The sequence below is a fragment of the Plectropomus leopardus genome, chromosome 2, assembly GCF_026936395.1.
Source record: "Plectropomus leopardus strain MGB_pleo_1.0 chromosome 2, ASM2693639v1, whole genome shotgun sequence".
Classification (NCBI taxonomy): domain Eukaryota; kingdom Metazoa; phylum Chordata; class Actinopteri; order Perciformes; family Serranidae; genus Plectropomus; species Plectropomus leopardus.
The window spans coordinates 4,205,392-4,227,892 of NC_142177.1; the positions used below are offsets into that span (position 1 = coordinate 4,205,392).

Here is a 22,501-nt window from a genome sequence, read left to right on the forward strand (position 1 = left end):
CTGTTGTTCCCTTTGCACTACAATCTCCCAGAAACACCTCTCAAATGTCTCTGAAATCATTGCTGTCAACGTGAGATGTCTAGTTTTAGCCTGGAGAAGTTTACTTACAGTATTGAACTGCATGTGTGTGTGTGTGTGTGTGTGTGTGTGTGTGTGTGTCTAAACAGGACCACGAGTGTCTAATTGAAGATAATAGTCAGGTCTTGATGGTGGTTGCTGCAGGCCAGCCATGTCTCTAATGAACTGCATGCACTTGCCTGCAGGAGCTCTGTGGAGCTGTCCATGGTCCTGTAAAGGAAACACTTCAGTGTTCATAATGCAGACTCAGTCTGCGGGGCGCTAATTGTGCCTGAGGAATGCTTCCCCTTTTCGGTGTATCAGTCAGGAGTCAAGGAGAAGGCAGAGCGCGGTCCACTCATTCAGCTGAACAAAAACGACTGCAAATAGCTTGTTATGCTCACTTAGTAGTGTCATCAAATTGGCCACCTTCTCATTTGAACATATCTTGGCAATAGCAGTACATTGCAGTGGACATAGCTACACCAACCAACAGTTAACAGAGAGAAGGGTATTGTGCAGTGCTGGCAATAACACAGTGGCTATAACAGACCCCTGCTGTCTGTGTCAGTATCCATGTGTGCTACAAATTGAGTATAATTCGGTCAGATGGACTCTAGGTTGCAGGATATGGACAAATAATCCTGTCCTATCAGAGCGTAATGTTAATGTTTTTAAAACATACAAAAAAAAAACTGTAGTATTGCATACCTTTAATATTTATTTATTTATTTACTTGTGCAATTTGATCCCAATTAGTTGCTACCAGGGTAGTAACTTTTCTTCCTGGGGTCCAAGCATAAAAATATATACATAACACACAAAGACATAAATATTACTCTAAAGCAAAACCCATATACCCATCCCAAACCCTATCAAATCCAATGTATTTTAGTCTGAGTGCAATATCCCAAGACATTAAATAAAATGATAATAATAATAATAATACATTGAAAAATAAGGATATACAATGATGATAGTAGTATGCATAATAAATTGAGAAACCAAAATGAAATGAAAAATAATAAAACTCTGCTTCCTTAGTAATAGAAACCATAGAGTTGGTGCATTTTGAGCATATCTGAATATTAATTATTCTGCAATAAATACAAGGACACTATATACAAACAAGCTCACCATGCCCATTTGCCATCTTTCCTTTTCTAATTACTATCCTCAAACAAAACAGCAGTATTACTGTGTAGCACAGTACTGTGAGAGGGTCCGTCTGCAACATAGGATCCAGCAGAGCCCCCACTGCCCGCACAGCGTAACAAGCATGCACTTTAGTAAAGCGTATCATCATGGGGGCATCTTTTCCACAGAAGGTCATCTGCTCTGTTGCCCCACAGCGGTGCACTTATGTAGCAGTAAATAGCCTTAGCACTAGACAGGCGCCAAAGTCGGCCTGCCATTCGAGGAGTTAATGAGGTCTAAAGCAGTGGTAGCTGGGCCGCGGCGAGCCCTGCGAACACACTCCTGGACACAACACATCCAAGTGGACAGCAGCCGCTCAAGTGGCTAATTGGGAGAGTGGTAATCAGGGAACACAACAAACATCGCACCTACTGTGTATCATCGACCTTGACTCCAGTGCCAACACACACAAACACAAACACATACATGCTCAGAGGGGGAGAGAAAAACAAAGGGAGAGAGAGGGAGAGCAAAAGCAGACGCACTGCATGGAGCCGTGAGGCATCACATTAGCACACACTGGCCTCCATTTTATCTCCTGTGGTCTTTGTCAATGTTGCCTTTTTACCAGTTGGGAGCCGGCGGAGACTGGGGGAAATGTGTGTGACGGGTTGGATTTAGAAATACCCCGAGACTCTACCCCAAATCTCTACAAAGATTGGAAAGTGGATGTGCTGTGTCATACCTGCTAAGGAAGTGTCAGTATTAGCCAATAAAAACCTGCCTCACCTGTCATTGTTCTTTATCACCATCTAGGACAGAGCTTTTCTGTTTTACATCTCGCTGCCCTTCAGATTTGTCTTGTAATCCAACATGAACATAAACACAAAAACGTGTAAAAAGCCCCTTGGGGTCATAAATAAACACACAGAACAGGAGTGAAACATTAATTGTTACGCTGGGTTAATAGATATCTGTTCAGTCAAGCGCACATGAGACAGCATTATGGATTTTTGTTGGCATTTTCATGTGTTCATAATGCTGCACATGAAAAAGCTGAACATAAGAATTTGGGTTGAACTGAAGCTGTTTTCCTATTTCCTGTTCCTTTTAATCTTGTGCACAATGCACATCCTGCTCATGGTTTCAAATGCTTTCAACAATCAACAGGTGGCAGTAACACGCTAAGAAACATAGCAATGCACTGACAGCGACAGCGAAGAGGAAGATTTGCAGATAACTAGCAATGCGGACTGGGTTTTTTAAAACCTGACTCAACCCGGCCTGCTATGAGAGCCAACCCGTCATGCCCAACCCATACACATGTGCATTAATCAATGATCTGAACCCAAACCCAAACTGCAAACCCTGGAGCTCAAAGTTTCTGGTAATAACCTACGAACTCTTGCCTATATTGTATGTCATTTCCAGTAAATATTACAATTTAAAACGTGTGTTTTCTGTTTCAATAAGTACAAAGGACAATTAAACAGCAAGACTACATGTTAAGGCTATGATCTCAAGCGCACAACCTACATAACCTACAGTGTTTGTTTACATGAGGGCACAGCTGATTGGTGCAGTGGTTTGTTTACATGAGCACACAGCTGATCAGCTGATCTTTCTAGATAATCGCATCAAGTTACTTATAGTTCGTTTTAAAGGGGCTCTCATTATAAAACAGTCATTATACCACATTAAGTTATTGTGCCTACATGTCCTCTGAAATTTTCGTACTTTCCAGTTATGCAGTCGAAATTACAACAGAAAAAAGCAACAAACATGAACACTAGAAGTACATGGGGTTTTTTTTGTGGCTGATGTTCACGAAAAGCAAGTATCACAGAGCTCCTTAGCAGAACAAAGAATCAGGAATGTAGATGGTATTTTAATTTGTTTTTTAAGCTCAAACAACATTATAATCAGCTAATATTTTCTTAAATAGCTAGCTAATGCATATAATAACATGTGCAACTACTAAAAGTAAATCAATAGGACAATATATAATTTTTTTACCATCAGTTGTTGACACTGTTTCCATATTTTCTGCTGCCCTGAAACATCACACAAACATCACAACTTGACTTTGGAGGGCCGTTCATGTGCTCGTAACTTGTAAATATGGTAAACATGATATATCCGAGGAGCATGTAAAGGCAGCATAAGCATTGTCTACTTGGAGCTTAGCTTTTCTTTGTCATTTCCATGCTTTAATTCCTCTGTTCCATGCCCTCAGATAACATGTGCAATGGGAAGTTTCACAAACACCTGCAGGACCTGTACGCCCCCCTAGTGGTGCGATACGTGGACCTTATGGAGTCCTCCATCGCCCAGTCCATTCACAGAGGCTTTGAAAGGGAATCCTGGGAACCTGTCAAGTAAGGATGCCTTCATTTACTCTTCTTTAGCTGCATTACAGATGTGCTGTGTAGGATTAAGTCAAACATCTGTGTACAGATTTAGTTTTGGTTTGGACTCCCCAAATGCTCTGGGCGAGTCTTTTGAAAGTGAGTGAAGGGAAACTGGTAGGCAATTATCAGATGGCCTAAACTTAAAGAAACATTTCCAATAATAATATATTTAACACTTAGAAACCTGGATTGACACCACCTTTCTTGTGCTTTGTTCAGAGGCTTTACGCAAATATTGAAATATATACTGGGTTTGATTTCTTTTAAAAACTTGAGAAAAGAGGCAATGAACAACAGCTCAGTTCAATTCAATTCAATTCAATTCAGTTCAGTTCAGTTCAGTTCAGTTCAGTTCAGTTCAGTTCAGTTCAAACAACTTTATTAATCCCGCTAGGGGCAATTAGTTAAGAGCAGCATGTTAAAACTACAAATACATGCAAAAAAACACATGTAACAGCATTCATAATATACAACCATGCTATTGCACCAGGAACAAAGGAACAGGGGATAAGAATAAAGTGCAAGTAGTTGATATAATAAGCAATAGCAGTGCAATATTAATCATACAGTATACAGCTGAAGGGTCAAAAGATTTCTTATGGCAGTTTGTTTTGCAAGCAGGTAATACGTAGACACCCTGATGGCAACAGAGAAACTTCACCTTCAAAGGCAGGTTAAAAAAAATTATTTGATTTAGGATTATTTTTTTAAAAGCCAGGGAAAAATTGTCCAGAAAACTACATGTATAATTGTCACACTCATATATTTAAAATTATGCTACAGCATTATTATTACATTTGAAGAGCTCTATTCCAGGTCATCTAGGTTCCTATCTCAGTGAGTGAGTGGAAAAGAGAGCTTTATCTATGTTTCCTTGGCATGTTTACGTTACGAATTCTGGACCATCATAAAACTCTGACACACTTCAAATACCAGCCAGCACGCTGTGTTTTTATTTATTCATTACGTATTTATTTATTTATTTTTGTTTCAGCACCATGGATAGCACCATAGTAGGCAAGAGAGGAGGGGAGAAAAAAATTTTTACCTTTCCTCCCAGGGCTTCCGAAAAAAACTTGAAACATAATGAAACATTTCTTCATATGACAGGTACACACGTAATGTAACTGGGGTTTGCAGAAATGTACATTGGTAACATTTATTTTGGCAACTGGGTTGCACATACTGCCACTGAGGAGCAACACTTTCCATCCTTTTATCACTCCTCCGTTTCTACTCTGTGTTGCAATTGTGGAACATTGTGTTTTGCAACACCACACCTGAATTTCAAATTTTCTGCTTGCAATTTTCCAGAACTATATACTTAAATACATACTTAGTACATAAATATATATATACATACATACATACATACATACGTACTAGATGTCCATATGTAATACAGAATAAGCTACTAAATTACAATTTTGTTTTGTATAACAAAATCAAAGAGTGTATTTTTAACTGAAGTGTGTGTTTTTATGACTCATTTGCATCAGCTTTGACATAGAATCTCTGTTTTCTGTCTGCCGTGATTCTGTTTCTCTCCACAGGAGTATAACGAACACTCTGCCCAATGTCAACCTCCAAATGCCCAAAGTACAAAATCTAACAGTGCCAAGTGTTAACCTCCCACAAATGCCCAGCTTTTCTCCACCTGACTGGATGACAGCTAATAATGACTCAGAGTGTGTATCAGCCTTGTACAGCCTGAAACATACACACATGTCTTTGGCATGAACGTGGCATCTGACATATGACCCCAGATATATAACTATTATATCTATTACTTTTAAATAACGTACATTTATTTAGAAAAATTACCAAAAAAACGAATTCTTGAAATACTATGAAATACTATACTAAAAATGCCAAATACCAACTAATGTAAAATACTATGCAGTTTTGTGCATTAAAATTAAAATCAACATCACCTTGTGACAAAGAAGACAACTTCTTTGTCACATGGTTTTTACTGTAAATCAGTCAAATTTGTTTAGCATCTATGAAACATATTTTTATTCCTTCATGCAGATGAATGCCATGGTTGGAAGTATTATGTTTTCAGGATGACTGTCAGGCCCTTTCTTGTGGACATCTCAAAAATGCCTTCAGGGGATTTTTTTTTTTTTTTAAGTTTGACACAAGTGTACACTAGGACTCAAGGATGAACTGATTCGATTTTGGCAGTTAAAGGTCAAGGTCTCTGTCACCTGTCTGACCTCCGCCTATTCCTTTCTCATGAATGCAATATCTCAAGAAAATCTTGAGGGAATTTCTTCAAATTTGGCACTAATATCCACCTTGACTCACAGAAAAACTCAAGGATTAACTGATTAGGTTTTGGTGGTCAAAGGTCAAAGTCTTGGTCGCTATGACCTTGCACCCATCTGATCCTTGTGATTGCGATATCCCATGAGGGATTTTTTTCAAATTTGGCACGAACATCCACATTGAGTCACAGATGAAGTGATTAAAATTTAATGGTCATAGGTCAAAGGTCAAGGTCATTGTGTCCTCATCTGTTTCATTTTCATGAAGGTGGTATCTCAAGAACACTTTAAGGGGTTGGCTGATTAGACTTTGGTGGTCAAAGGTCATGGTCACTGTGACCTCACAAAACAAATAATGGCTATAACTCTAGAATTCCTTTGCTAATCATTTACACAAATATGTTTATTAGGGTAAAATGATAAAGTGATGACAATCCATTCAGAAGGTACATCAAATGTAATGCAAAACCAATTTTCTGGCCAGTATTAAATGCCATAACTCAGGAACAGAAGGGGAGACATTTGGTCAGATACTGAATAAGTGACACTTGTCTTGGGTGTCCACCTTGACACTGTGATGATTTTAAAAAATATAGTCACTAAGTAAAAACAAGGCACTATAGTAAAATAACTATTCAGAGCTCAGACTGAATATAATCTGTATGCAGACCTTTCCAAAAAGTACATTCTATACTTTTTTAAAGAGAGACAAAAGGAAGAGGCATAGAAGCATAAAATATACAATTATAATTTCAGGAAAATGTTAATAGAATGAGCATTTTAGTGTGTTTAGCATTAGCATTTAGTCATTTTAAAGTAAATACACAATTTTCTTTATTGGTATAATCAATTAATATTCTTTATTTGCTTGAACAATGTGTTATAGCTGCTGATTTCACTGAGGGTTTTTCTGTTAATATGTGTGTGACCTTGTGAGAGCTATCATTAAAAGCACTCAGCATATCTCTGCAAACACTTTGCACATCATCTATAGCACTTTGAAAACTTAAGCAGAACACACCACTAGCGAGGATCAGAGGTGTAAAGCTCCGTCATAACATCCTGCAGAGTGTGACGCCATCGCTGTAACACATCCATCCCTATTCCCTCATCAGGAATCACGGGCTACATATTCTAAAATACCAGCCCTTAAATTTATTGTTTAAAAAAAAAAAAGAAAGATACGAGTTGTATTTCAGCCTTAACTCTATATTTAGCAACTTCCCAAAGATAAGGTGCCAACAGAGATAGAAGACTAATTTGTTCTTCTAAGATCAGGAGAGTTGTAATAAAAACTTGTTATCCAAAAGGACCCGTGGAGGCAAGCTGAGGAGTGTTTATATTAATATTAAAGCATAGAGCTGTGGCAGCTTGTTGCTGATGGTAAGGTTTAACTCTTGGGGAGTGTTTGGGCAGTTTATTTTTTGATACTTTTGCATATATACAGCATACATTTTGGCAAGATTGTATATTTTTGTTTAATCTTTGTATTTCCAGTTCAGCTTCTAAAATAAGTCTAAAATACACTGTAGAAACTTTATTGTTGCATTCATACTGATATGTGCAAAAAATGTGCCATTGAAACCCATTCAAACTGCAGTTTTTGATCCCACAGTTATCAAAGCATAAAAACACACATTTTATTATTTCTCGGCTTTTGCCTTGAAATTTGTAATTTGTACTATTTTCCACTTGATGGTAACTTTTTTTAACCATATTTGGCCTGTGGAGAAAATACATGCTATTTCCACTAGGTGCACTGTCACAATCAGTGTTGCTGCAAATCATAGACATATCTGAGGTTGTGATAAAAAAAAAAAAAATCTATTAAGCATGTAGTATATTGAAAATAATGTGTTTGTGTATTTTTTTCCATCTAAAAATAACATCAAAAAGCTAGCATTTAAATGGTTAAAATTCTGAAAATTAATAGATAGACTAGGGCTGATGTTGGTTTAAAAAATCAACTCAATAAAAGTAGAAAATAATATTAATAGATAAAACTTTTTAAAGAATGATTTTGAAAAGCACATTTTGTGCACAGTGCGATCCAAGTGTGTGTAATATTAAAGTGGGCCTTACAGGGTTAATACAGGCCCAAAGCCACGTTCATGGCACTGTCACGGCATGGTGTGTGTGGATGGATGGAGAGGGCAGTGATTTGAAAATGGAATCTTAAGATTTTCTCTCCCACATATGTATTTCTTTATGGACTGAAAAGATGCAAAAATATAACAAGACAAAAAATACAAACCAAGGAGCAACTAAAAGAGAAACATGTATACTCTGCATGCTGCCTTCATGGATAACAATTGCTCTTTACATAAATGAAATAGGGTTATTGTTGTACATCAAAAGACATTTAAAAGTGAAAAAAAGTGTTTGTTTTTTTACGATTATTTTTTTGGCTTTTCATGCCTTTATTATAGCGCAGTTTTAGAGTGACAGGAAAGGTGGAGAGAGAAAGGAGATGACATGCAGCAAAGGGCTACAAGCCAGAATCAAATTCAGGCCGCTGCAAAGGCCTACATGGGGATGCCAGCTAATCGAAAACAAGAATCCCCAGTGGTGACGGTTTAATTGTCAGTAAACACCGGTTTGTGACATAGTTCCTTTTAAAATCATCCTAAAATCTAAAGTAATATATCCTCCGATAATTACTTTGGCAGCATGTTTCAACAACTGCATTTTCACTGAAACTGAAACAAAAACTGCTGAAAATAAAAACAAAAGAACAGTCATGCCCTCAGTGGTGGCTTCTGTCCTGCTCATAGATTTGCATCTTATCATGTCCAAAAGTTCCCTCCACAGTTCCCTGATGTTGTAGTACCCTGATCCTGGCCTCTCTGTAATTGTTTGGAGTAGATGGCCCCTCGTGTCTGAATGTCTCCCTGCACTGTGCTTCAGTCTGCTGGGACTGGGTAGAGAAGGAAGTGATTCTCTAGATATACAATAGTGTCCAGCGGTAATAAGATACCAGCAGCTGCACTAGTCTTGTTAATCCCAGTCCTAGCAGTCCTCCACTTTACCTAATCACGCAAACCTATTTCCCAACTGACATTATCCCTTTTCTTGTGCACATTTTACAAGTATTTAAACATTTAAACCCTAAGCAAATTGGTTTGAATTCTTGTAAAAACTTGCCCCCCAAATTGTACAAATTGTATAAAAAAAATTGTACAAAAAAAAGGTGTCAATGAGAAAACATTATAAAAAAAAACTGTTATATATATATATGTATATATATAATTATGATACAGAATTAGTATTACTTTTTAAGCACCTTATTTTCTTTTTTTTTAACTTTCCTTTCCGTTTTTTTTTTCTTTTTTTGCAAATTTTGGAGTTAATTCTTTTTAAGTTGTACATTGCCTTCTTCCCATGTTGTCAAAATAAATCAAGCCAATTTGCTCGGGTTTCAAAGGGATCCCATGAAACCTGTAGTTTTAATGCAGCAAAAGTAACTTAATTTAACAAAAAATACAAATATCCTGAGAATGGATTTATTGATTTTTTTGGATGGACAGATAAAAAAATCTTCACATAACATCGCATGGTCCTTTGCTAATATTTGTCTTTGAAAATGATTTCTTGGGTGGGAACCCCAAACCTGCCCAGCTAAGAATGAGACATGTATCATTCCTTTCCTCTGGAGTCTGCTTTTGTTACCCATAAATGAAGTACACATTGCAAATATATACTATATATACTTTATTTTCTGAGCACACATTTAGAAGCTATTTCCGTTCTGTTATATGCCTCTGCTGTTTTCAAGAACACACACACGCACGCACACATTGCAAAGACGTGTAACCTGCACCCACACATTCACAGTCTAAGCCACTAATATTGCTTGGTGTGTAAATGACAGGATGGAATACATTTTCACCTTTCTCACAGTGCAGGGTGTATCGCGTGGCTCCTGCTTCCCCTCAGCAAAGACTGATTTAACTGCATGTGGTCTGCATACTGTACATGAAGCAGGGTGTCAAGGGACCATCTGAGCAGAGCTTTTTACATGTTTTGCAGTGGAGGAGTACAACTAAGAGAATTTATGAGATTACAGAAAAATTATGACTGACAAATATTCTATTGATTATTTCAAACAAAAATCATAAAAAATACTGCATTTTCTCTTCTTTTCTATATAAGATGAAAGAGTCCCTTTTTATTTCAGAATTAGGGTATAAATGCAAAACACAACCTATGCAATGAATGCATTTCTGGACATTCACAGTGTCCCCTGCTGTTATCAAAACCGTTCACTTGGGACAGAGGAAGCTGCTATGGAAAGGTTTGCTTTAGCTAGAGAGGAAAGCAGAAAGGGCGAGTTTGAAGAACTAAGTTGGTTGTTTCCCACTTGTGAATGATAAGTTGGGTTCTCTCTTTGGCTCTTGTAATCATTTGGGCGAGCAGGGTTGCAAATGTGCTTGTCAGTGTGGTTTGGCCATGTAATTGTCATTAAGGAGTGATGTACCCTGGTATACCATAATACCTCGCCCAAGCCTAGTATCCGTATTAAATTTTTTTTTTTTCATTGCAAATGATACCTTTTGACCTGCTAATTGCTTAGAAGTATCTACCGTCGAGCCACCAGACTACAGAGCAGCTTCTTTGCATAGGCTGTGAGACTCATAAACTCCTCCTTCAACGCCAAAGAGCTGTAGCAGGGTTTAGAAACTAATTTTGATTTCTTTTTTTTAAAACTACATTCAAAGAGGAGGTAGTAGTTAGAGCAGGTCATCCACTTATCTGAAGATTGAAGGTTCAACCCTGGCTTCTCCAGTGCGGATGTCGAAGTATCATTGGGCAAGATACTGAAGCCCAAATTGCTCCCGATGGCTGTGCATTGGGTGTGTATGTATGTATGCATGCGTATGTGCGTGTGTGTGTGTGTGTGTGTGTGCGTGCATGTGTGCGTGCGTGTGTGTGTGCATGTGTGTCAAGTCCACCTCTTTTTTCCACCAAATTGACGCGAGGACAACTCGATTCAAGGTTCCAACTCAAACTTTTATTTTATTTTTAGTTGGTTGGTCGTCTTGTTTGTTAGGTTGTAAACCTTTAAAGACAGAAAACAAAATCACCATCCAGCACAGAACCAAAAAGTTGGCACATTACCCATTTTCAATTAATTAATTATTTAAGCCTTAAATTGAATAATGAATAATCAAGAAAAAGAGTAGTGTTTTAACATTTAACAGAATATATATGTTATATTTTTACTTTATTTAACTCAAAATTAAATATCTTCATAGCTTATTGGACAGAAAATCAAAGTGCGAAGCAAATAAACATTCTACAGACCATTGGCGTCTTTGGCCTGAATCCAAAGGTGGACTTGGGTCTCCTCTCCTTTGTCTCCTCTTGCTCCTTTCTCCTCTGTGTGTGTGTGTGACTGTTGAGCTTCCCCAGTCCTTCCCAGGTGCTCTAAATCAGAGTGCAATCAAGCACCCTCTTGCCTCTCACTGTTGCACTCTGGGAAGTGTAGTCCCATGTACTGAGACTCAGCTCAACAATGTGTGTGTGTGTGTGTGTGAATGGCTACTGAGTACCAGATGGCACCTTCACCTTGACCACAAGTGTGTAAATGTGTGTATGAATGTGACATTTAGTGAAAAAGCGCTTTTGGTAGTTGGAAGACTGGAACAGCCCTGTACGTACAACTGCAGGTCCATTTACCAAAGCAGCCACTGAAGCATTTGATTTAGAACCAACACTCCTGTTTTCCTGTTTCCAAAGCTCGTTACTCTGACATGCTGACTTGTGCTTGTGGCCCCGCAGCAATGGCTCGGGGACATCAGAGGATCTCTTCTGGAAGCTAGATGCTCTGCAGACCTTCATCAGAGATCTCCACTGGCCCGAGGAGGAGTTTGGAAAACATCTGGAGACCCGACTGAAGCTGATGTCCAGTGACATGATTGAATCATGTGTAAAACGGTGAGATGCTGTTTAAATACATCAATCATATCTATGCATTTAGTATTGATTTTGTTGTAAAGAGGGTTTTAAAAACAACAACAATGAGCTGGGAGGAGATACTGGGATCCAATGGGGGAGTGTGTCTTCCCCCTTAGGGAGTGTTTGATATTACGAGTTTTTCAGAATTCATTTTTTGATCATTTTGGCTGTGTTCATGCATATGGCATACATTTTGGCAAGATTTTGTTTAATGTTGGAATGTCCAGCTCAGCTCTAAAATACACTGTTAAAGCAAATTTGTTACATTCATACTTATAAGTGCAAAAAAATGTGCCATTGAAACCCATTCAAACTGCAGTTTAAAGACATCAAAGCATAAAAACACACATTGTATTATTTCTGGGTGTCATTCTGGGCCTTTGCCTTTAAATTTGTCCATTTGACTGTTTTCCACCCGATGATGTGATTTTTTTTCATTTATTCATTTTTTTTTTTACCATATTTGGCATTTGGCCTGTGGAGAAAATACATGCTGATTCCACTAGGTGCACTGTCAGAATCAATGTTGCTGCAAATCATTGACATATGCCAGGCTGTGATCATCAAAAAAATGGAAATATTAAAAAAAAATAACTAACCAACTACTGCATTAAAGGGTCAAAATCCTGAAAATTTATAAATATTTGATATTTATGATTAGGACTGATGTTGGTACAAAAATAAACTCAGTTTCCACATAAAAAGGGCAGTAGAAAACAAAATGAAACTTGTTTTCTGTATCAGTGAAATAACACATAGAACAAATCCACATTTCTTCTTCCATATTCATATCAACCATCTTTAAATTATATAAAGCATAATTCTCGCTACCATATTCATATTTTATCACCCTAAACGTTTGCAGTTTTGATTTATATAAATCTAGCTGATTGAACAGTGTGGTTCCTGGCATTGTGTGCAGATGGCTTTGAAACAGCATTTAGAGCTTCATGTTTGGGAATAGGATCGAGAGAAAGTGTAAATGCACATTTGATTTACTTTAGCTGGTGGGTGAGTTTGGGGACTGGTATTACCTCAGTATTTTTTAAATCCTGGCTGTGGCTCTTCACATTTCTGTCTTTGTCTAAAGGACACGGGCAGCGTTTGAGGCCAAGCTTCAGAAGAGTAGCCGGGCCACAGACTTCCGCGTGCCACAGTCCATCTGCACCATGTTCAACGTCATGGTGGATGCCAAGGCCCAGTCTGCCAAGCTGTGTGCCATGGACCTGGGACAGGAGGTAGGAGATGTTAAAAGAGATGTCCTTCAACAGAGTGGCAGCCCTGTTATCCCTATGAAACCTGAGCAAATGGACTTGATTTCTTTCAAAAACATGGAATTAAGGCAATTTACCAACTAATCAAGAAATGACCCAAATAATCAGAAAAACATTAATAAAAAAGTTACAAGAAAATTACCAGAACATTTTTTAGAAAAAAACAAACAAACAACAAAAAGTAAAAGGCATACAAACCAGGAAATGACTTCGGCTGAAACTGAAAAAATAATAAATATGGCTATATATGTGTCTGCGTGTTTTGATCATTTTAAAAATTATTTTCTCTCTTTTCTTCGTTTAAGCATTTTCTCATAATACCTTTTTTGGGTTTTTTTTGTTTTGTTTTGTTTTTTTAATTAAATCAAACCAATTTGCTCTGTTTTGGAAGTTTTTAATTGCTTGTGAAAGCTGTGTAAATGTGGCACAAGAAAACTTACTTTAATCCAGGTTTCATAAGGTTATGGGACAAATCATTTAATCTTATGCACTTTACCTGCATCTGACTCCTTGTGGACAGTTTTGCTGTTTTTTTTTTTGTTTTTTTTTAAAAAACATGGAAAGAAGGCAATGAGCAGCTTAACAAGAAATTAACCAAAAATTTGCAAAAAATAGAAAAAAATAATTGTAAAAAGTTACAAGAAAGTTACCTGAATTTTTTTTTAAAAAGGAAACTAATGAAAAATAAAAGAACAAAAACAGGAAATAACCCTCAAAAAGTGTTAAAGTAAAATAAAAACATATATATAAGCAAAAATATTAATATTATTTTTCTGTAAATTTTATTACATAGCTGTACTAATTATATTATGACTACTTATTATATTATGAATGGGCACAAATTATTTAAATTTTTTCTCAGAAATTGAAGAATATTTCATACCAAGCTGCTGACTGCCCCATGTTTTTGAAAAAAAAAAAAAAAATCAAACCTGTTTTCTCGTGTTTCAAAGGTTTAAATGCTTGTTAAAGGCATCACTGCACAAAAAAGGTGTCAAAGGGTTAAATCACAAACAGTTTAAAAATCATCATGCTCTGGAGCTGAATAAGAATAAATTATCTGTGTTTTTTGTGAATGGCCTTGGTGAATGGTCTTTTTTAAGTTATGTTTTTCTCTGTTTCTCCAGATTTCTTTCTTTGTCTTTGACTTCTTTTGCAGTAATTTTACATGTTTCATGTTGCCTCTGTCTCTCTCCTTGTCTGCTGCTTTTTTCTCTCCTCTCTGTCTTGTGAAAGTTTGGTAGAGACTGGGTAAGTGTGGCTACGAATTCAATTGAAATCTCACCCTCTAGTTCCCAAATGTATAATTAGTCATCAGTTTTCGCTGTCTGTCTTCCTCCACTTGAATTGTTTGGATTTCATTAGCATATGTGTAGATAGTATTGAATATACATGGAGTAGAAGTGAGAGATCTCATATTTCGCAGAAGCCCGAGACTGATACCAATTACTGACAGTGAATTAATTATTGCGAAGTCCTTCACTGCTCTGTTGGTGCTACAAGGCTAAACAAAAGGATTCCTCACAGTGATGCTGCGTCTGAGTTTCCATGACAGCAGCTCTTTAGCAGGAGCAATCAGCCCAAAGTCCTTCACTGGCCTCTGCTGTAAAAAAAGAACCATTCATTAACATGCAACCAAGACAAAGTGATAAAAAACAGACAGAAAGAAAAGCAGGTCAAAAAAGGCCCTAAACAATAAATAAATAAGCCTTATTAAAATATGAAACTCTGAAATCATAAGCAAATTGGCTTGATTAATTTCAAATCATGGGAGGAAGTTAATAAGTAAGGAAAGAATAAATTACCCCAAAATTAGCAAGAAATTAGTAATAAAAAATACATAAAAAGCAACAAAATGGTCTGGAAGGTCGGTGTATTGTTAATGCAATACACAAGACACGCTGTCACCCCTTTTCACTTGTTTGGTTGTGTGCTGCTTTTGTTACTGTGGATACCTGTGTCACTTTCCAACTTACGCCTGCTCCATACGAGGATTAAAGGTTACAGCCAGGCACAACACATAAAAGCCAGTCTAACTGGTGCACTGGTCTTAACTTTCAGTTGGTCGTAACTCTTCCCGTCTCGACTCGTCTCTAAGTCCTACTTTACAGCCAGGCCTAAATCCAGTTGGTGCACTCGGCTCTGATGATCACACTACTTAAAATATTTTTGATATCTTCTCTATCATCGTGTGCTCCACTCTGAGCGTCACTCTCCTGGTGGCTCATGCGCGAAGCTTTGAGCCGCAGAAAAATTACACCATGGGAAATAATAACGTAAATTTGACTCGGGATTTTGTTTTTGTTTCCTTATTTTATTTTATTTTTCCTTTCAAGCAGATAATGAGAAAACGTGTCTTTTTATAATAATAATAAGAATAATAATAATAATTTTGTAACATTATTTGATTTTTTCTTTTGTTTTTTTGTTTTTTTTTCAATCTTCTTTGTGTATGTCCCTTTTTTATTTATCATTCTGTGCCCCCTCTCTTAATTTGGACTTTTTTTTGGGTCGCTGTTTTCCAACTGCACCCCTTATGAATGGTCCAGCTCAAGAAGTAGAAAATGTAATATCATAAGTATAATAGCCAAATTCTTAACATTGGTGCACTTAGTGTGTAATTCCATGAAATCAATATAAATATGCCATTAATGTTCACTGTGTCCCTTTACTGTCACTTTATGGTGGGGTTACCGAGTGTGGCTGAGAAGATTAACATGTTTCAATTTTTTCTCCTCTGCAGAGACAGTACCATTCTCAAATTGACAACCTCATTGAAGAGACGGTGAAGGAGATGATAACTCTGCTAGTAGCTAAGGTACAAAATACTACAGGATAAATTTACACAATGGATGGATTGTACTGTTGTGTATAAAAGTACTTTATATTTATACCACAAGCACCATATTGGAGGAGTATGTGAAAATAATAGTCAGTAGCTAGATAGCAAGACTACCTCTTGTTAAAAAAATCAATCAAATGACCACAAGAAGATGCAAAATGATTACAAAGACATAAAAAATGAAGAAACTCAAAACAACCATAAAGAGACTCAAAATGAACTCAGAGACACAGCTTCAAAGACACTCAAGAAGACTCAAAACAACCACTAAAAAACTCACAATGACAAAAACATTAAAATTACTGCAAAGAGATACAAATCAACCACTATGAGATGACACAAAGAAATCCAAAACAACCATGAAGACATTCTAAATGACTACAAAGAAGCAGAAAACAACTACAAAGAGCCTCGAGGAGAGTCAAACAATCACAGAGACACAAAAAAACAAGATAATCTTACTAGTTTAATAGAAAAATGCTGGAATAATTTTTCAGTGGATTGAAAAGCCTACAATTTTTAGTCCACCATGAGAGCATGAAAAGCGGCAAAACGTGAGATTTTATTTATTTATTTCATTTTAAACTGCATGACAGTATAATGTAGACTCAAATTCACCAACTCTGAAATAGATTTCTGCGTACACATTCATACATTAATAATTGAATACCCAGCTGTCACAAATGAATGGAGGTGTTTTTTACTGTCAATACTACTGTTGCATTTTAATGACTTTGAATAGACCTCTGGTTGTAAAAGACTGTTTGTACTGTGCTACTTCTGCATTTCCATGTGTTAAATAAATCCACTGCTGTCGTTTTCTTCTCCTCTGTCTCAGTTTATGGTCATCCTAGAGAGTGTTTTAGCCAAGCTCTCCAGATATGACGAGGGAACGCTCTTCTCATCCTTCCTATCTTTCACAGTAAGTAGCACATTAATGTTGTTTCAACACCATCTTCTTTTTCTTCCTAAAACACAAACAGATACTCACCGGCTTCCTTGCTGGAGAAGTTCCCAGTGCACCATGTGAACAATCGTGATCACCCTCCTTTGAAACCACAGTGGAACTCTGAAATCTGAAAGGGATAGTTCAGATTTTTTTACAAACAATAAATATTCGATTGGTGCGCCCCCAGTTTTAGGGAAACAGACAAGAGTCAGACTCAGAAGTATATCCAACTCAACCACAGTAGGTAGAAATATGTCCCCTTTCAGCTAGCTGCTATTGGACATCCATCAGCTGACCTATTACATCACATACCAAACAAGGTAGTTTTTTTTCTCCTACGAATATATACTGTTCTACTTCAGAGTCAAAGCCCGGCACAGGGCCTAGGGAGGATGCGCAGAACACCTAGGCCAATTCAGGTCTGGTTGAGGTGTGTATATGAAAGAGTAAATCGACCCCCAACCACATAAGTTAGGTGTGTTAGTCCGACTTTGAGAAACTACAAGCAGCCCTCTCTTTGGGAAACCACACTTTAAGTGCGGAAGCTCCGCTATTCAATCAGTTCTGGATCTTATTTGTTGAATCACCATCGTAACAAAAATGCATTTAAATTACATGTAATGAGCAATCCTCTGTATTTTAAAGTCATTTCTTATTTTCTTTGATCTCAAATGCTCATTTTAATACAGTTTGACCTTTTTTGAGTTCTCCTTGAGCACCAAATAGCTTAACACCTCAGCTGGTTTCCCACAGGATTACAAAAGCCAGGTTATTGAATTTGTGAGTGCACTTTTGCAGTTGAAATCACCACATGAACCACTGTTGCCACTTCAGCACAGAGCTCCAGGCTGTACAGTCTCACCACAGTAGCCTTTGTTCTGAAAAGTGGTGCCACAGCTGGAGTTCGGACTGTTTTTTCACCTGCTTCTCTCTCTTTTATGTCAAGGTGAAAGCTGCCTCAAAGTATGTGGACGTACCTGTAAGTGAGACTCATTTATTTTTCTTTCTTTTTATGTGTGTATACTTATTATACTCTTAAATGTCTAAATGATCTCATTGATCAACCCTTAGGACACGCTTTAATATTACACACATTTGTATGGGTTTGCGCACAAAATGCGCTTTTTAGAATCAAGCTTTAAAAAAATATTATACACTAAAATTATTTTCTACTTTAATTGATCTCATTTTTTTTAACCATCATTAGTCCTAATCATAAATATCAAATATCCATTAGTTTTCAGAGTATTAACCCTTTAAATGCCAGGTTTTTGTCATGATGCCAATATGTTTTTAGATGAAAAAAAATTAATAATTATTATTATTGTTATTTTCAATGTACTGCATGCAAAGTAGATTTTTTTTTTTTTTTTTTGATGATCATACTCGAGGATATGTCAATGATGTGCAGCAGCATTGATTGTGACAGTGCATCTAGTGGAAATAGCATGTATTTTCTCCATATGCCAAATATGGTAAAAATGACATCATCAGGTGGAAAATGGTAAAAATTATAAAATCCAAAGCGAAAGTCCAGAATGACACCCAGAAATAATACAATACACATTTTTATGCTTCAATGGCTGTGGGATCAAAAATGTCAGTTTGAATGGGTTTCAGTGGCGCATTTTTTTGTAGTATGAATGTAACAATTTAGTTTCCACAGTGTGTTTTAGACTTTCTAATTTTGTTTAATTCTAAGATTAAACAAAATTACGCAATCCTGCCAAAATGTATGCCATATGCATGAACACAGCCAAAATAATCAAAAACTTAAGAATGAAAAACATGTAAAATGCAAACAGTCCCTCAGGGTTAAAAATAGCTTTACCTCAGAGTTGCTGAGTTGTTTTTCTGACATGAGAGGCTGATCATGTGAATTTTCTCAGTAGGAAAGTTGTCATTCCGACTTTTCCAACATCACATTAATGCATCATTTGTCTGTGCACATCAGATAATTAATAACAATAGCTGTAAAGTAAGAAACCAGAGTATACCAGTATGTAACTTCTTGTCTCTCCATATCGACATTGTTTTCATCTAGCCTATATAACAGCATAATGGAATGCCCAAAATTTAGTTATGGCTTTTGATTTTGGTGTGCAACCCCAAGATTTTCAGGGGCAAAGGGTTAAAAGCTTCATGTTTTATTATTGTGCAAACTAATGTAAACATACTCAGTAGTTTAACCTCTCAATCCTTTCTGTAAAAGTAAACTGACAACCATAAACAGCATTTATAACAAACCATTGATCTATAAAATTTCAAATTTAAAGTTGAAGGTGACTTAGAGGATTAGATTGAGGGCATTTTGTTCCCTTGTGCTGTGCGTGTGTTTGTTTCTTTTGCATGTACAAATATTTGACCGTGCTTTCACATGTAGAATAAGAATCAAGATGGCCTCGGCTGTGATATTTCCACATCAAATGTCCCCGTGTTTTCTCTCCCAAATGTCCATTCATATGCATGTGGCCAGATACTGACAGACAGCCATGCCTTGTGCCTCGCTCTCTGTGCACTACACATTGCGAGTCCATGTTGTACAACACATGCCCACTCTGCTGTCAGGGTGGCGGCGGTGCTGGTGGTGGTGGTGTGTGTGTGTGTGCGTGTGTGTGTGTGTGTGTGTGTGTGTGTGTGTGTGTGTGTGTGTGTGTGTGTGTGTGCATCAGATCTGTATTAGCTGCCAACACTTAGGCCGCAGCAACATGCCAAATTTCAAATTAATGCCTTGTCAGTGAATTTGACAAGGCACTGTGTACACTGGCAGAGGTCGCAGTTTCCAGCTCAGCATGCTAATTGTGTCCTTAATGTACAAAATTAGAGTTTTGCTGGTAAAAAGACACTCATTTACACATTGTAAGAGTCGGTGCAGATGTGTTAACTGAGTTTAGGAGCAGTTAGTGATGAGTTCTTTACGTGACTTTTTGAATCGTCGGAGAAAAGAGAGAGAAACGGAGACTAAAAGGTTTACAGAGTGTTATGTTGTTTTAACAATGGTCAGATATGTTGATGTAAGAAAGAGAACTAAGGATGGAAACAAACATCCTCAGTGAATATCAATCTGCCTCCCTCATCAAACCCTGCTGAGTGTCTCCAGTGCTCCTGTTCACTTTGCTCAGACTGTGAGTGTCGTTTCTGTCCAGGCTAAACTCTGAACATGAATGACGACGCTGTAGTCCCTAAATCTGCATCCTTGTGAATAAAATACTTCTTTGGAGATTTCTCCGAATAATAACTGAAAAAAAAATGTAGAAAGTGGTAGCGCAGAGAGCTCTCTCATTACTCTTCTCCTATGATTAATCCTGTTTAAATTATTTGCACAGTATTTTATCTCACTTGTTTTTAGGAGTTGTGTGTCTTTCTAGTATTAATCTTTTATAGTGTTGTTTGTTGTATGAGCGAGCGACGTCCAAGACAATTTTCTGTCATGACAGACAATAAAGATTTTCTGATTCTGATTCTATTTGTGTATATAGTATTTATAACTTATTTCTCCAAGATTTTAGGCATCTATAGGTTTGCTGCATCAGCATCTCATTGTACTTGTACAGCGACAACAAAGATACCAAAATCAAAAACATCTCATTTTCAATGGAATTGAAATTGGCTTTAACTTAAATTTTGTCAAATGCATTTGTCACCTAATGTATCTTTTAACAGAGGTAAGGGCTGAGACACATGCTGCGTCTTTAATCGCCTGGAAAGTTGATCAAGGGCGCAGAGGCAGGTTGCATGTGAAGTCACTAAGCGACCATGTCCAGTGCCTTATCATAATTCAGCCCGTTCTTACTGCGAACCCGTTAAATACGTCCGCTCTGTCAGTGCTTTTGTCGTAGGAGCATGACGCCAAGAGACAACTCACCAACCGGAACACAGTTGGACGGCGTCAGATGAGAACATGCTCAGACAGAACTGGTGGCATTACTGTACGCTGGCAGTGCCGGATGGCACCTGGCACTCATGCAACGCGCTTGGGTGACATCTGCGCATGAAACGCTGAAGGGTCGGATAATAACGCTACCGGTAACAACGTGATACAAGGTGCATGAGTGCACTAAGTGGATGGGCACAAACAATGATTTTCGTGCAGAAGTCCGGAGTTCGTTTCTTGTGTGGATGTGTTTTTTTCTACACCATACCATGTGCCTCTTTTGCCTAAAGCGAACTACCCATGACTTTGTTGCCTAATCCAAACCATTGGCAGGCAGTGTTTGTTGCCATGTGCTGTTTGAACATAATGACGTGCTGCTGTCATCCCACCATTTGCATTTGTTGACATCACTATTAAGGTATCCCAAAGCGAAAACAGCTGACACAGACGGATACCTAAAAAGGTAGACGCAAAAGGTCACTGACAGAGCGACACTTATATAAATACAATACACGTTCTTATTTCATTTTATTTTATTTTTTACAATTAACACTTGAAATAATGAATAACAAGGTAGTACAAAATGTTAACCTTAGTGTTTCACTTTTACCGTTTTACTTTAAGAATTCATTTAACTTATTTTTTCTTTCTACAAAATGAGCCAATACACTGGCAACGAGAGAGATCCCAGGTTTAATAATGGGAATACATATGTAACAACATTTAAATTGCTAAACTAGAATAAAAAGTTAGATTTGAAGTGAAATCAAACACCAATTATTAATTCTGTTTACTATATCAAGCTGAAAAAAAGCTAACAAGGGCCAAGTGCAGAACACACCGCAGCGACCAGGGCAACAGACGTTCACCGTCATCCGACCATTGGCTTGGTGTGTCAGGGCCCAAACAAATCTCACACATCTCTTCTTGAGTCCTGCAGCTAAACTGAACTGAACTTGTTTAACAAAATTTGCTTCTTATGTACGACAATTTAACACATAAAGTGTTTTTAAACTGCCAGAGCCCCTTTTTGTCTCCTTCACCTAACACTTACATAAATATAGATATCATAGATATCTCTAATATTTTTACTGTGAATATTCCAGATCCAAATGTTTTTGAAGACCTTTCTGATGTTTTTCCTGGCATCGAAGATTCCCATAACACAAGTTAGCCCATAATCTAATGGGTAGATTGAGATGAAATTTGCTGAGTATATTCAATTTTATTAACCCCTTGACCCCTGCTCTTATCCTCTGGACCAATTTAAAATTTTCAGAAAATCCTCAGCATCTTGTTGAACCTGTCAACACTTAAAATTGTTGGGATGTCATGGAAACTGTAGCCTGTAGGGGCCACTAGCACAGCTTTAGACCTTTAGTCTTGTTGAATTTGGTGTGTCAAAAAGATAATTAACTCTATTAAGTAAAATCTCTCAGTAATCATTGAATGCAAAACATTATATTTAACATGTTTATGTGGCCATCAGCTTTCACACTGCTGTCTGAAACAGGTCCTAGTTTGCTCAACAATGTCTTTTTCTCCTCTCTCTCCTCCTCATCCTTTGCAGAAGCCGGGGATGGACGTTGCAGATGGTTACGTGACGTTTGTTCGTCATTCCCAGGACATGTTGCGGGAGAAGGTCAACGAGGAGGTGTACATAGAGAGATTATTTGATGTAAGTAAACCGCAGCACCTCCTCCTTCATCAGGGGGAGGCTTAGTAA

The 22,501-nt window shown here is 37.4% G+C and overlaps 1 protein-coding gene across 5 annotated transcripts in view; it reads left to right on the forward strand.

Annotated features, from left to right (window-relative positions):
* cadpsa (Ca2+-dependent activator protein for secretion a) overlaps window positions 1-22,501 on the forward strand; it is a 221,026-nt gene that overhangs the window by 149,517 nt on the left and 49,008 nt on the right. For 2 of the 5 annotated variants that reach the window (XM_088083266.1, XM_088083281.1), the window contains exons 21-28: window positions 3,431-3,572; window positions 11,660-11,815; window positions 12,927-13,074; window positions 14,347-14,361; window positions 15,854-15,928; window positions 16,791-16,874; window positions 17,848-17,880; window positions 22,346-22,453. In XM_088083266.1, the coding sequence (XP_087939392.1) occupies window positions 3,431-3,572; window positions 11,660-11,815; window positions 12,927-13,074; window positions 14,347-14,361; window positions 15,854-15,928; window positions 16,791-16,874; window positions 17,848-17,880; window positions 22,346-22,453 (761 nt within the window). Of the gene's footprint in view, window positions 1-3,430; window positions 3,573-5,158; window positions 5,294-11,659; window positions 11,816-12,926; window positions 13,075-14,346; window positions 14,362-15,853; window positions 15,929-16,790; window positions 16,875-17,847; window positions 17,881-22,345; window positions 22,454-22,501 lie in introns of all 5 variants that reach the window. The other 3 variants (XM_088083269.1, XM_088083279.1, XM_088083262.1) reach the window with 2 other exon arrangements.